Source organism: Erinaceus europaeus, chromosome 12 (genome assembly GCF_950295315.1).
Source record: "Erinaceus europaeus chromosome 12, mEriEur2.1, whole genome shotgun sequence".
Lineage (NCBI taxonomy): Eukaryota > Metazoa > Chordata > Mammalia > Eulipotyphla > Erinaceidae > Erinaceus > Erinaceus europaeus.
The window spans coordinates 10,073,822-10,089,753 of record NC_080173.1 but is presented as its reverse complement, the minus strand read 5'-3'; the positions used below and the strand labels follow the sequence as shown (position 1 = coordinate 10,089,753).

At 49.4% G+C, this 15,932-nt stretch overlaps 1 protein-coding gene across 4 annotated transcripts in view; it reads left to right on the top strand.

Moving 5' to 3' along the window:
• Positions 1–15,932, top strand: part of SDK2 (sidekick cell adhesion molecule 2) — a 334,770-nt gene that overhangs the window by 238,508 nt on the left and 80,330 nt on the right. For all 4 annotated transcript variants that reach the window (XM_060202671.1, XM_060202672.1, XM_060202670.1 and 1 more), the window contains exons 13-18: positions 122–298; positions 546–682; positions 1,871–2,018; positions 8,936–9,076; positions 13,232–13,413; positions 14,115–14,230. In XM_060202671.1, the coding sequence (XP_060058654.1) occupies positions 122–298; positions 546–682; positions 1,871–2,018; positions 8,936–9,076; positions 13,232–13,413; positions 14,115–14,230 (901 nt within the window). The remainder of the gene's footprint in view (positions 1–121; positions 299–545; positions 683–1,870; positions 2,019–8,935; positions 9,077–13,231; positions 13,414–14,114; positions 14,231–15,932) is intronic.

Genomic DNA, 15,932 nt, shown 5'->3' with positions numbered 1-15,932 from the left:
GTCTCCCCACCCCTCTCCAGGGGCCTAGCTCCCTACTGGGAACCAGCTGTGATCTGGACCCACACCTGGGACCCCCCCTGCTCTTCCCTGCCTCTTGTCACCCAGCTCTTCTCACCCTCAGGCACGTCTGGGAGAAGGACGGGGCTGCCCTGGGCGTGGAGGGCAGCCCTCGAATCCGCCTGGACAAGAATGGCTCCCTGCACATCTCACAGACCTGGTCGGGAGACATCGGCACCTACACCTGCCGCGTGCTGTCTGCCGGCGGCAACGACTCACGCAGTGCACACCTGCGCGTCAGGTGAGGGCAGGAGGTGATGGCCACCAGGGCCCATCTGCCTTCTCCCGGGGCCTCCCGGGCTGCCTCTCAGGCCTCTCCTCCAGTTCAGCATGGCTGGGAGAAGCCAGGTGGGGCTTCAGGTGGGGGAGATGGGGGGCCAAGACCAGGGAGAAGGGCCTCCAGGGACATCTTGGATGCTCGGTCTGTCAGGGTCCTAAGGGCCTCACAAATGGCCTTGTTCCATCTTTTTCCACCACACCCACCCCAGACAACTGCCCCACGCCCCCGAGCGCCCAGTGGCGCTTCTCAGCACCGAGGAGCGGCGGGCCATCAACCTGACGTGGGCCAAGCCCTTTGACGGCAACAGCCCCCTGATACGCTACATCCTGGAGATGTCAGAGAACAGTGAGTAGTCTCCCCTCCCCGGAGCCCTGCCCCCCTAGGGAAAGACAGAAACAGGCTGGGGTATGGATCCACCTGCCAACACCCATGTCTGGAGGAAAAGCAATTACAAGCCACACCTTCCAGCTTCTGCACCCCATAGAGATCTTGATCCATACTCCTAGAAGGATAAAGAATAGACCAGCTTCCAATGGAGAAGAAGGGACACAAAACTCTGGGGGTGGGAATTGTATGGAATTGTACCCCTCTTATCCCATAATCTTGCTGATCATTATTAAATCACTAATTTAAAAAAGAAGTTTAAAAATGAGAAAACACAAAACAGAACTTGGACTGGAGTTGGTGTATTGCACCAAAGAAAAAGACTCTGGGGATGCAGGGGGCGGGTTTCAGGTCCTGCAACAGGATGGCAGAGGAGGACCTGGTGGGGGTTGGATTGTTATGTGGAAAACTGAGAAATGTTACCCATATACAGACTACTATGTTTTACTGTGGACTGTAAACCACTAATCCCCCAGTAAAGGAGAGGAAAAGGAGAGGAAAAGGGAAGGGAAGGGAAGGGAAGGGAAGGGAAGGGAAGGGAAGGGAAGGGAAGAGAGGGAGAGAGACAGCTCTGAACTCCAGCTCCACCAGGACCCAGAGGGAGAAGAGGGAAAAGGGAGGGACATTTGGATGTAGTGATAGGGCTGTGTGTAGCTCGGAGAGGAAGATTAAGATGTGACCTTATAAAAGGGGGAGGGCATGTGTGTGACCCCGGCTTGAACCCACTGAACTGAAGGCAGCTTTGGTCTGTGGTCTCTTTCGCTCACTCTCTCTTTCTCTCTCTCTGTCTCAGAAGAGAAAGAGAGAGAAAGAAGGAAAGAATGGAAGGGAAGAAAGGGATAAAGAGGGAGGGAAGAAAAGAAAGCAAGGGAGAAAGTCTGAGAAATGTTACACGTGTACAAACTATTGTATTTTACTGTTGATTGTACATCATTGATTAATAAAAAAAAATAAAGAAATTTTTAAAAAAAGGAAAAAAGGGAGAAAGAGGGAGGGAAGGAAGGAAGGAAGGAAGGAAGGAAGGAAGGAGGAAGGAGAAAGAAAAGAAGGCCAGAAGGAAGAAGCAAAGAAAGGCAAGGAGGAGGAGGAAGGAGAAGAAGCGTGCGACCCCCAAGATGTTCACCCCTGTACGACCGTTTGTCCCTGCAGATGCCCCCTGGACGGTGCTCCTGGCCAGCGTGGACCCCGAGGCCACCTCCGTGGTGGTCAAGGGCCTGGTTCCCGCGAGATCCTACCAGTTCCGCCTTTGTGCTGTCAACGACGTGGGGAAAGGACAGTTCAGCAAGGACACGGAGAGGTGAGGCGGGCAGGGTGGATCCCAGTCACTCCTCCCCTACCAAACCCAAGTGGTGGCTGGTTTCTCTCTGACCGCCACGCCCCCAGGCTTCAGTGTCCGAGTCTGTAGAGGAGTGGGCAGCCACACGCAGGGGTGTTAGGAGGAAAAGGGAGATCAGACAGGTGGAGGCGATAGCAGAAGCACTACACTAAGCACGCTGCGAGCGGTGCGGGCTCAAAGCCCCTTACTCCATCCCGCTCTGCATCTCCACGGGCCACTGTTGTTAAAGGGACAGGACGCTCCAGAGGGAGAGGGACAATTTCCCTGGGTCCCCACGACCAGTGCCTCGCAGGACGCCAAGCCCTATGTGGGCTCCTCACAAAGTTTTCTGCGAACCATGGAAATTGGGTAAAAAAAAAAAAAAAAAAAGAGCACGTTATCCATTTTAAAATGCTACCAAGGGATGGCCACTGATGCAGAAGGCAAATTATTTTTTTTTAATATTTATTTATTTATTCCCTTTTGTTGCCCTTGTTGTTGTTTTTTTGTTGTTGTTGTCATCGTTGTTGGATAGGACAGAGAGAAATGGAGAGAGGAGGGGAAGACAGAGAGGGGGAGAGAAAGACAGACACCTGCAGACCTGCTTCACCACCTGTGAAGTGACTCCCTTACAGGTGGGGAGCCGGGGGCTCGAACCAGGATCCTTAAGCGGGTCCTTGCGCTTTGCGCCACAGGCGCTTAACCCGCTGCACTACCGCCCGACTCCCTCAGAAGGCAAATTCTAGCCGCTCTGAACCAGAATGATAAGCAGGCTCCCGCCTTCATTGAGGAAGACGCCTCGGGCAAGAGGCCAGAGCAACACACTGCATTGCCCAGAACGCTGTGTTTGATGCCTTTGTTGTTGCTGCTGATTTGGTTTTTCTGGTCTTTAGAATTTTTTTTTTTTGTTTATATTTCTTCATTTTGGGTAGAAACAGAGAGAAATTAAAAAGGGAAGAGGGAGGAGGGAGAGAGAGAGGGAGAGAGAGAAAGAGGGGCAGATGGTGACGCACCTGGCTAAGCACACACATTACAGTGCACAAGGACCCCAGGTTCAAGCCCCTGGTCCCCACCTGCCAGGGTGGGGAAGCTTCATGAGTGGTGAAGTAGAACTGCAGGTGACTTTTTGTCTCTTTCCCACTCCATCTCCCCTTCCCCTCTCAATTTCTCTCTGTCTCTATCCAATAACAAATATATATATATATATTTTAAAAGAGAGAGACAACCGCAGCATTGCTTCACAACCTGTGAAGTTTTCCCCCTTCAAGCAGGAGCTTGAACCCAATCCCTTACACTTTGATTCATCACACTTAGCGTCACACCCTCGAGATCTGTCCATGTTGTTATCAGTGACAAGATTTCCTCCTTTCTCCCGACTGAATAATACTCCACTATCGATAGACCACACCCCCCTATTCATTCCCCAGTCGGGAACTGTTTCTGTATCTTGGCTGTCGCAGAGAAGAATAGTGCAGTGAGAATGATGGGGGGAGATCAGCTATCATGTTAAGATGTTGTTGACTTGACTTTGGGGTGTATATTTGAAAGTGGCATTGCTGTATCCTAAGGTAGTTCCCTTTTTAAACTTTTGAGGAACCTCCAGGCTGTTTCCCAGAGTGACTTCACTAGGGGTTGACTTCCTACCAACAGTGCACCAGTCCCCTGGCTCACCAGTACTTGGGACCTCTTGCCTTGCTGACGGCAGACAGCTAGTAGGTGTTGGGCGGCACTGCATGGTTCTGATTGACGTTTCCCTGGTGGTAGGTGACGCTGAGCCTGATACACACCTGCTACTATCTAGACATCTTCTTTGAGGAAAATGTCTGTTGGGTGGCTCTGCCTGTTTTTCATCTGAGTTGTTTGTGGTTTTTTTTTTTTCTGCTTCTGAATTATTATGTGAATGCTCTATACATTGTGGATAATCACCTCTTATCAGAGATGTGATGTGCAAATATTTTCTCCCATTTCTAAGGCTGCCTTTTCATTTGGCTGATTGTATCTTCTGTCATGTGGACACGTTCTGGTTTGATGGAGTGCCACTTGTTGAGTTTTGTTTGTTGCTCTATGCGGCTGTTTCAACGCTCAGGAAATTGCTGCCAAGACTCTCATCAGGGAGGGTTTTTTTTTTTTTTTCTCAGTTTTTCCCCCCAGGGGTTTTATAGTTTCAGGCCTATGTTTAAATCTTTAATCCCTTCTTATTTTTATTTTTATTTTTTATAAATATTTATTTCCTTTTTGTTGCCCTTGTTGTTTTTATTGTTGTTGTAGCTATTATTGTTGATGTCATCGTTGTTGGATAGGACAGAGAGAAATGGAGAGAGGAGGAGAAGACAGAGAGGGGGAGAGAAAGACAGACACCTGCAGACCTGCTTCACCCCCTGTGAAGTGACTCCCCTGCAGGTGGGGAGCCGGGGGCTCGAACTGAGATCCTTATGCTGGTCCTTGCGCTTTGTGCCACGTGCACTTAACCCGCTGCGCTACCACCCGACTCCCTTTTATTTATTTATTATTTTTTTTAATGCAGTGCCCGGGAATGATCAAGGGCCTCATGTATGCCCAGGAGCACAGACCAGCCTCCCTGCTCAGTTGTTAATTCTGTTTGTTTAGAGAGACGGGGAGTGGGAACGGGAGTAGCACCAGTCCACCGTGTATGAAGCCCCTTCCTGGTGCCGCCCACGGCTCTCCCATGTGGTGCCTCCTGCAGGGTAAAAAGTCTGCGTGTTCATTTTTCTCAGTGGTCTAAGACCTGGGTCCCATTTTATTCTTCTGTGTGTGGTTATTCAATTACCCCAGCACTTTTTATTTAAGATATTTGGCCTTTTCCCATTGCATAGAACCAGTATTGTTAAACTGTCCTTACTGCCATTGTATCTCTGGATGCAGTACAACTCCAGGTACATTTGTTCACATGAATTTTTTTTTAAACCTTAAAATGTACATGAAAACACAAAAGGTTCCTCAGCTAGCCAAAATAATCCTGAAAGGGGACAGGCAGTGGTGCACCTGGTTGAGCGCACACGTTACAACGCTCAAGGACCTGGGTTCAAGCCCCTGGTCCCCACCTGCAGGGGGAAAGCTTCTTCGCGAGTGGTGAAGCAGGGCTGCAGGTATCTCTCTCTGTCTCTCTTTATCCCTATCTCCCCCTCTCCTTTCAGTTTCTCTCTGTCTATCCAATAATAAATAAATAACTATTTGAAAAATAATAAAGTGACTTAAATTGAAAAATAATAATAATGTGGGAAAAGATCATCAATGTGGAAGGCATCCCGATTCCAGACTGTTCCACATAGCTAGAGTAACCAACACAGCATGGTGCACATAGCATGGCGTTCACACAGACGCAAGGAACAGTGCAGTAGTGTTGAGAGCCCAGAAATAAATCCATTTGGGGGCGGGGCGGTAGCACAGCTTGTTAAGCGCACATGGTACAAGGTCCGAAGTAAGGATCCAGGTTCGAGCCCCCGGCTCCCCACCTGCAGGGAGGTCACTTCACAAGTGGTGAAGCAGGTCTGCGGGTGTCTTTCTCTCCCCCTCTCTGTATTCCCCTCCTCTCTCCATTTCTCTCTGTCCTATCCAACAACAATAACAGCTATAACAATAACAACCAGGGGTCAGGCGGTGGCGCAGTGGGTTAAGCGCATGTGGCGCAAGGCGCAAGGACCGGCATAAGGATCCCGGTTTGAGGCCCCGGCTCTGCACCTGCAGGGGAGTCGCTTCACAGGTGGTGAAGCAGGTCTGCAGGTGTCTGTCTTTCTCTCCCCCTCTCTGTCTTCCCCACCTCTCTCCATTTCTCTCTGTCCTGTCCAACAACGAACAACAGCAACAATGGCAATAATAATAGCCACAACAAGGCTACAACAACAAGGGCAACAAAAGGGGAAAAAATGGCCTCCAGGAGCAGTGGATTCATGGTGTAGGCACCGAACCCAGCAATAACCCTGGAGGGAAAATAAATAAATAAATAAATAAATATAAAAAAACAATAACAACCACAACAAGGGCAACAAAATGGGAAAAATAGCCTCCAAGAGCAGTGGATTAGCAGTGCTGGCACTGAGCCCCAGTAATAACCCAGGAGGCAGGAAGGAAGGAAGGGAGGATAGAAACCCGTTCACATACTACTCTCAAATAATATATGACGAGGGGGCCAAGAATGTGCTTTTCTCTCTCATAGTTGTTCCTGGGTGTATGGAGACCCCTGACATAAACCCATTGCTATTTTCCACTTTCCCAACGGCTGCCACTAGGGCGATGCTGGCATGGGGTATGACACTGTGACAGGAGGGAGAAATGGCAGGTAGTAAGTAGCCTGCCATCCGGGCGGCTGTAGGAGGGGGCATCATTCACTGTCCACTCACCACCTGCTCTGCGCTGGCTGTGTTTAGACCATGGAGGTGGCAAAGGGAACAAAATAGACATGGCCCCCATCCTTCTGAAACTTAAAAAAAAAAAAAAAAAAAAAGTCCCAATAACAGAACTTCAGGGGAGTGGGCAGTGGCACACCCAGTTAAATACACATAGCATCAAGTACAAGGATCCGGGTTCAAGCCTCTCCCAGCCACCCCCACTCTCCACCTGCAAGGGGGATATTTCACAAGTGGTGAAGCAAGTCTTCAGGTGTCTATCTTGGTCTCTAGCTCCTGCCCTCTTAATTTCTGTCTGTCCTATCAAATGAAATGGGGAGGGGAAGGAAAGGAACAAATGGCCACCAGGACCGGTGGATTCGTACTGATGGCACAGAGTCCCAGAGATAACTCTGGAGGCGAAAGGAAAGGGAAGGGAAGAAGGGAAGGGAAGGGAAGGGAAGGGAAGGGAAGGGAAGGGAAGGGAAGGGAAGGGAAGGGAAGGGAAGGGAAGGAAAAAGGAAAGGAAAGGAAAGGAAAGGAAAGGAAAGGAAAGGAAAGGAAAGGAAAGGAAAGGAAAGGAAAGGAAAGGAAAGGAAAAAGGAAAGGGAAGGGGAGGGGAGGAGAGGGGAGGGGAGGGGAGGGGAGGGGAGGGGAGGGGAGGGGAGGGGAGGGGAGGGGAGGGAAGGGAAACCTCAGGACATGGAGCAATGATCTGAATGTCATATACACATGTTGATTTCTAGTGATGCACATGGGACATTTATATACTGTTCTGCTCCTTCAATTTTCAAAAAAAATGTCTCAGGAGTCGCGCAGTAGCACAGTGGGTTAAGAGCACATGATGCAAAGCACAAGGACCGGCTTAAGGATCCTGGTTCGAGCCCCCAGCTCTCTCGGTTTTTCTCTATCCTATCCAACAATGACATCAATAACAACAATAATAATAACTACAACAGTAAAACAACAAGGGCAGGGAGTCGGGCGGTAGGGCAGCAAGTTAAGCGCACATGGCGCGAAGCCCAAGGACCAGCGTAAGGATCCCAGTTCAAGCCCCCAGCTCCCCACCTTCAGGGGCGTCGCTTCACAGGCGGTGAAGCAGGTCTGCTTTCTCTCCCCCTCTCTGTCTTTCCCTCCTCTTTCCATTTCTCTCTGTCCTATCCAACAACAATGACATCAATAACAACAACAATAACTACAAGAAAAAACAATAAGGGCAACAAAAGGGAATAAATAAATATTTAAAAAAAAAAAAGAAAAAAATGCCTCAAAAGCAAAGGTGTCACAGCCTGGGAAGCCATCTCCAACATCTCCAGCATCTCCTGTCATTCAGGCTTCATGTCAGATCCGGCTCAGTGTCCTGATGAGCCCTTAGACTGATAGCCCCAACTCGCCAAGGGTAAATGTAAAGTCGCCCTTGCAAAGACCTGGGAGTGTGCATTCTGTTTTTGAAAAGCTATCCATCAGAAAGCCAAAACACAAAAATAAGCAAGAAGCAAACGAGAGAGAGAGAGAGAGAGAGGAGAGAGGAGAGAGACATCCATCAAAAATAATTAACTTTTGATTTTCATGGATACATGTCAGTTATGTGAAAAATACACCGAGGTAGGCACCATGCCCACCAGCAGGGCCAGAGAAGAAAGGCAGGCATCCTCAGCTTCCTTCCAGAAGTGGGAAGAGAATGCCCCCCACTCCCCACCCACATGCTTGCCTGCTCTCGCCCAGCCTACTGGGCCCCAGCCCCACCCCCACCCCCAGGCTGAGCTGCTCCCTGCAGGCAATGCAGTGAAACTACACCACCAGCTGGCAACTGGGAAGTGGTATCTAACACGCCTGCTTCTAAAAGTCTCAGACAGCCGTGCTGCCAGCAGCCCCAACAGCAGCTTCTTTGATAAATGGGAAACTGAGACCCATATCCCTCAACAGCACAGAGAACACACACAAGGTGCCTGCCAGAGTTTGGAAATAACGTTGTGTTGCTGAGCTTGCACTGGGCATAGAGCTCAAATGATACGCCTCTTGCAGATAAAGAAGAGAGTTCAGGGTATCAGGCGGTAGCTCAGCAGGTTAAGCGCACATGGCGTGAAGCACAAGGACCAGCGTAAGGATCCCGGTTCGAGCCTCCAGCTCCCCATCTCCAGGGGGGTCGCTTCATAAGCGGTGAAGCAGGTCTGCAGGTGTCTGTCTTTCTCTCCCCCTCTCTGTCTTCCCCTACTCTCTCCATTTCTCTCTGTCCTATCCCACAACAATGATAGCAATGACAACAATAATAATAATGACAACAACAAGGGTAACAACAAAGGCAATAAAATGGGGAAAATGGCCTCTAGGAGCTGTGGATTCGTAGTGCAGGCATCGAGCCCCAGTGATAACCCTGGAGGCAAAAATAATAATAATAAATAATAATAATTGAGAGAGGCTATAAGATTTGCCCGAAAGCCCACAGCAGGGGCAAAGCAGAGCAGGGTGCCAGTTTCTTACTGTCCCGTTAGACTTCTGTCCTTGCCCTACAGACATAAGCAGAACAGCCCACCCACTTGGTGTTTTCATATGCAGGGTCTTGCTGCCAGAGGAGCCCCCCACAGCCCCTCCACAGAATGTCATCGCCAGTGGCAGGACCAATCAGTCCATTATGATCCAGTGGCAGCCACCTCCCGAGAGCCACCAGAACGGCCTTCTCAGGGGCTATGTCATCAGGTAAGATGTTCACCTAGGGGCTATGTCATCAGGTGAGGTGTTCACCTAGGGCCTATGTCATCAGGTGAGGTGTTCACCTAGGGGCTACGTCATCAGGTAAGGTGTTCACCTAGGGGCTACGTCATCAGGTAAGGTGTTCACCTAGGGGCTATGTCATCAGGTAAGGTGTTCACCTAGGGGCTACGTCATCAGGTAAGATGTTCACCTAGGGGCTACGTCATCAGGTAAGGTGTTCACCTAGGGACTATGTCATCAGGTAAGTTGTTCACCTAGGGGCTACGTCATCAGGTAAGATGTTCACCTAGGGGCTACGTCATCAGGTAAGGTGTTCACCTAGGGGCTATGTCATCAGGTAAGATGTTCACCTAGGGGCTACGTCATCAGGTAAGGTGTTCACCTAGGGGCTATGTAATCAGGTGAGGTGTTCACCTAGGGGTTATGTCATCAAGTGAGGTGTTCACCTAGGGGCTACGTCATCGGGTAAGGTGTTCACCTAGGGGCTACGTCATTGGGTAAGGTGTTCACCTAGGGGCTACGTCATCAGGTAAGTTGTTCACCTAGGGGCTGTGTCATCAGGTGAGGTGTTCACCTAGGGGCTACGTCATCAGGTAAGGTGTTCACCTAGGGGCTACGTCATCAGGTAAGGTGTTCACGTAGGGGCTATGTAATCAGGTGAGGCGCTCACCTAGGGGTTATGTCATCAAGTGAGGTGTTCACCTAGGGGCTACGTCATCGGGTAAGGTGTTCACCTAGGGGCTACGTCATCGGGTAAGGTGTTCACCTAGGGTCTACGTCATCAGGTAAGGTGTTCACCTAGGGGCTATGTCATCAGGTGAGGTGTTCACCTAGGGCCTATGTCATCAGGTGAGGTGTTCACCTAGGGGCTATGTCATTGGGTAAAGTGTTCACCTAGGGGCTATGTCATTGGGTAAGGTGTTCACCTAGGGGCAGAGGGGGCAGCCTAGCTCAAGTGACCTGGCAGACACAGTGTCATGGCAGAGCCTGCTCCATCGAACAAGGAGGGACTTCCAGCACTGAGTCTTGGAAAGCAATGGCCCAGGTTGAGGGCAAAAGGTAGTGTGGCATCTCCTGAAGACTAGGAGATGGAAGCCTAGTGGTGGTCTGGGAGGTGGTACAGTGGATAAAGCATTCGACCCTCAAGCATGAGGTCCTGAGTTCAATCCCTGGCAGCACATGTACCAGAGTGATGTCTGGTTCTTTCTCTCTCTCCATCTATCTTTCTCATTAACAAATAAGATCTTTTTAGAGAGAGAGAGATACAGAAGCCTTCCCAGTGGCAGAGTTATATCAAAACAGAGCTGCAGGGGCCAGGTGGCGCACAAGGACACGGGTTCAAGCCCCTGGTCCCCACCTGCAGGGAGAAAGCTTCACAAGTGGTGAAGCAGGGCTGCAGGTGTCTCTCTATCCCTTTCCCTCTCTATCTCCCCCACCCCTCTCAATTTCTCTCTCTCTCTCTATCAAATAAATAAATTTAAAACCAGAGTTTCAGGGGGTAGGAGAAAGGTCTGTCCATGAGCCATCACTCAGGAAACCAGCAGCACCTGCCATGGTCTAGGCTTTCCTCGAGACAGGCCAGGAGTGAGCAGGTCCCTTGGACCAACAACAGGCCCAAAACAGCAAAGTTCTGTCTTGGCTCCGGCCCAGTGAAACTGAGTTCTAGAGACTCTTAGGCTTACGGCAGGCCAGGCTTACTTTATTGTGTGTCTCAATGTGACTTATTTAAAATTGGCTCAGAGTCCCAGATTCAGTTCCTTACACCATCAAAAGCTGTACTCTGGAAGAGGAAAGAGAGGAGGAGGGGGAAAGGAGGAGAAAAGGAGAAAATCTGGACCCCAGACCTGTCAGCTGTAGCTGTTTAAATCGGTAAAAAAAAAATCAATGCGTCACAAAACTTAATCCCTCAGTCAGTGACCATACTGTATTGTTTTTAATTTTAGAATACAATTATTGTCTCCAAAATAAACCTAATAACATATCAGGTATTCCTGTGTTTTCAAGGCCTTTAGACCTAGACAACCATAGACTCATTCTTCATCTTTGTAGACATGCCTATCCTGTGGATTATTCAAATGCCATCAAATTATATGTACTTATTTTTGGTATGAATTATTTTTATTAGTGATTAAAATTGATTTAGAAAATTATAAGAGGGGGCCAGGTGGTAGCACAGTGGGTTAAGCATACACGGTGTGAAGTGCAGGGACCAGCGTAAGGATCCCAGTTCGAGCCCCCGGATCCCCACCTGCAAGGAGGTCGCTTTACAAGCAGTGAAGCAGGTCTGCAGGTGTCTGTCTTTCTCTCCTCCTCTCTGTCTTCCCCTCCTCTCTCCACTTCTCTCTGTCCTAGCCAACAACAACGACAGCAATAACAACAAACAAGGGCAACAAAAGGGGAAAAATAGCTTCCAGGAGCAGTGGATTTGTAATGCAGGCACCCCAAGACCACAGCAATAACCTTGGAGGCAAAAAAGAAAAAGAAAAGAAAAGAAAAGAAAAGAAAAGAAAAGAAAAGAAAAGAAAAGAAAAGAAAAGAAAAGAGAGAAGGGAGGGAGGGAGGAAGGAAGGAAGGAAGGAAGGAAATTATGGGTAACGGGTAAAGTCCATGCCATTCCCACCAGTGGAGTTCTCTGTCCCCATCTGCTCCACTGGAAACTGCAGTAGTTCTCCCAAGATCACAGATATGGGCTGACTGTTATTTCTACAACTGTCTGTCTATATTTATTTATATATATATATTTACTCACTTTTTCTGCCTTATTTTTTTACCGATTTTCTGTCCCGCCTTCTTTTCTTTTCTAAATCATACCTATACCTATTGCTACTTGCGAGTATCCTTCCTTTTTTTCCTCTTCTTTCTCTGAGTCTGATGGAATTGGAGTTCAGAGCCCTCTAATCATCTTCCCCTATCATTTCTCCCCCTCTGGGAGTAGGAACCACAATTCTTTATGAGGTGCAGAAGGTGGGAGGTCTGGCTTCTGTAATTGCTTCTCCACTGGACATGGACGTTGGCAGGTCGATACACACACACACACACACACACACACACACACACACACACACACACACCCAGCCTGTTTCTATCTTTCCCTAGTGGGGCAGGGCTCTGGAGAGCTGGGGTTCCAGGGCATATTGGTGAGGTCATCTGCCCAGGGAACTCAGGATGGAATCCTAGTAGCATCTGCAACTTGGTGGCTGAAAGGCAGTAAGATATAAAGCAGGACAATTTGTTTAATAAGCAGAAACCAAAAAAGTAGGAATAGAGCAGATGAGATTAGGGATCGTGAGAGAAAAAAACTAGGAAGTCTGTTTTAGGTATGTTCCTAGGGCTCATGATTTAAGTAATTTTTGCTTGAGTTTGATAGCTAACCTGCAGGTAGACTAAAAAATAATATCTGGAAAGATGGTGTCAAAGTTTCTTTCTTTTTTTTTTTTGCCATTAGGATTATCAGTGGAGTTTTATACCTACACAGATCCACCATTCCAACACCCATGTTTTATAGATATGAGAGACAGAGTTAGAGGAGCCAGGCAGTGGTATATCTGGTTGAGTGCACACATTGCCTTACACAAGGACCCAGGTTCAAGCCCCCCCCCGTCCCCACCTGCAGGGAGGAAGCTTCACAGGCAATAAAGCAGTGATGCACAGCTCTCTCTTTCTCACTCCCTCTCTAGCTTCCCCTCCCCTCTCAATATCTATCTTATTCAGAGAGGGGGAGAGAGAGATTGAGAGAGATGTACCTCTGGGAGTGGTGGATTCATCATATGGGCATCAAGTACCAGCAATAACCTTGGTGGCATAAAGAGAAAGAAGCAAGGAAGGAAGAAGGGAGGGAGGAAAGGAAGGAAGAAGAAAGAAGGAAGAGAAACACCTGCAGCATTGTTCAATACTTGTGAAGCTTCCTTGCTGCATGTGGGGAGCAGGAGGCTTGAACCCAGACCCTCACACATGCTAACCTCTGTGCTCTACTGAGTCCCACCATCCAGGTCTTCATTGACCACATTTCAAGCCACCGTTTGAAATTCACTCATGGGGAATATTTCCAACCTTTTGGAAAGCTGTATCAGAGGGGTCCCTGGGGGTACAAAGCCACACAGCCTGCCTCTGATCAGCTGCAGCCTGGCCTTCTGCCCTCAGGTACTGCCTGGCTGGGCTACCCGTTGGGTACCAGTTTAAGAACATCACGGATGCCGACGTCAACAACCTTCTCCTGGAGGACCTCATCATCTGGACCAACTACGAGATCCAGGTGGCAGCCTACAACAGCGCCGGGCTGGGTGTCTACAGCAGCAAAGTCACCGAGTGGACGCTGCAGGGAGGTGAGTGGGGAGCCTGGCTGGGAGGGCCTGGAGCTCCCCTTCTCCGCAGTCTAGATCTGTATCTGTCCCGTTGCCTGTCCTGAGCTGTTCCCCTCTGTGCCCACCTGCCCTGCACGGAGAACAAGGTGGGGTGGGCCTGTGAAAAGAAGGCAGGGGTTCAGCGGTACAGGACCATCTGCAAAGGCTTATGCTAGTGTACCCCCAAAAGAGCTTGAACTAAGCACCTGGAAACCCACCCTGGACATTTTCCCATGTAGCTCTCTTTTTTTATTTTTCTATTATCTTTATTTATTTATTTATTGGATAGAGATAGTCAGGAATCAAGAGAGAAGGGGGTGATAGAGAGGGAGAGAGACAGAGAGACACCTGCAGCCCTGCTTCACCACTTGCAAGGCTTTCCCCCTAAAGCTGGGGACTGGGGACTTGAACCTGGGCCTTTGTGCACTGTACCATGTGCACTCAATTGGGTGTGCCACCACCTGACACAGCCCGTGTCTATCTTAGGGTCCTGGGAGGCAGGTCAGGCACGTGTTATGAAACCCAGATTGATGGAGAATCGAGGGTGGGTCCAGAGCAAGGGAAGGTGGGCAGGGAGGGGGCGAGGCAGGGTTGCAGCCCCACCTGTGTGTTTTCTCTCCTGACTGGGTGAGTCAGACCAACTGTAGCCCTCCATCCCCTCCCTGTCATTTGCTCTCCTCCAGTCCCCACGGTCCCTCCGGGCAATGTGCACGTGGAAGCCACCAACTCCACGACCATCCGGTTCACCTGGAACGCCCCCAGCCCCCAGTTCATCAATGGCATTAACCAAGGCTACAAGGTACACGAGGTTTCCCTGCCCTGAGGGGTGGAGGCGGGGGGACAACAGATTCTCTGTGAGGAGCCAGGACTGGAGAAGGGAGGAAGTAAAGAGGGAGAGGGGGTGGAGGAAGCACCAGCACTCCTGTTTCTGAAATCAGAGGTTCAAGCCAAGCAGAGCATATGTGTGTGTGATCAGGCAGAGTGCAGATGTGCTCTCTCCAAGGCCACATCAGGACTGTGGGAGCTGCCCCATCTGTGACCAGGCAGGGAGGGCATTCCTGGGGAGGCTGGGCTCTGAGCAAAAGCAGGATGGTTTCAGGCTCACAAGCACAGCCACACTGGGGTGTGTGCCCTTGGGCTGCACTAGGCCCTGGTTCCAATGTGCCTGAGGGCCTGGGACAGGGCTGGCAGGCCTGGCTTACTCCCCTGGCTCTCCCTCCTGCTGGCTGCTGCCAGGCTTTGTAATCCGTTGGAGTCGGTTCCCTGGATAAATGTGTATTAAGTCCTCCTAACTGCACTGCTCTCGCTGCTGGGGACCAAGACGAATTCTGTTTCCTCACCCGTGAGTGGAGACTATAATAATACCTATTCTTAGGGAGTGCAGGAGGATGAAATGAGGTGGTGTTTGTATTCTGTCAAGCACAGAGACAGAACACCTAAGTGCTCCGAAGATGGTAGTACTAATAGTAATAATACTCAGAGTAAGAGATACCACTTCACTCCTGTGAGAATGTCATATATCAGAAAAGGTAGCAGCAACAAATGCTGTAGAGGATGTGGGGTCAAAGGAACCCTCCTGCACTGCTGGTGGGAATGTAAATTGGTCCAACCCCTGTGGAGAACTGTCTGGAGAATTCTCAGAAGACTAGAAATGGACCTACCCTATAACCTTGCAATTCCTCTCCTGGGGATATATCCTAAGGAACCCAACACACCCATCCAAAAAGATCTGTGTACACCTATGTTCATAGTACAATTTGTAACAGCCAAAACCTGGAAGCAACCCAGGTGTCCAACAACAGATGAGTGACTGTGTAAGTTGTGGTCTAGATACACAGTGGACTACTACTCAACTATTACAAATGGTGAATTCAGGGCCGGGTGATAGCACAGCAGGTTAAGTACACATGGTGCAAAGCACAAGGAACAGCACAAGGATTCCAGTTCAAGCCTCTGGCTTCCCACACGCAGGGGGGTTGCTTCACAGGCGGTGAAGCAGGTCTGCAGGTGTCTATTTTTCTCTCCCCCTCTCTGTCTTCCCCTCCTCTCTCCATTTCTCTCTGTCCTATCCAACAATGACAGCAATAACAACAACAATAATAATAACAACAACGAGGGCAACAAGAAGGAAAAAATAGCCTCCAGGAATAGTGGATTCATAGTGCAGGTACCAAGCCCCAGCAATAACCCTGGAGGCAAAAAAAAAAAAAAAGGTGAATTCACCTTCTTCACCTCATCTTGGATGGAGCTTGAAGGAATCATGTTAAATGAGATAAATCAGAAAGAAAAGGATGAATATGGGATGATCTCACTCACAGACTGAAGTTGAAAAACAAGATCAGAAGGGAAAACACTAAGCAGAACCTGGACTGGAGCTGGTGTACTGCACCAAAGTCAAAGACTGGGGCGTGGGGGTGGGGTTCAGGTCCTGGAACATGAGGGCAGTGGAGGACCTAGTGGGGGCTGAATTGTTATGTGTAACTGGGAAATGTTATGTATGT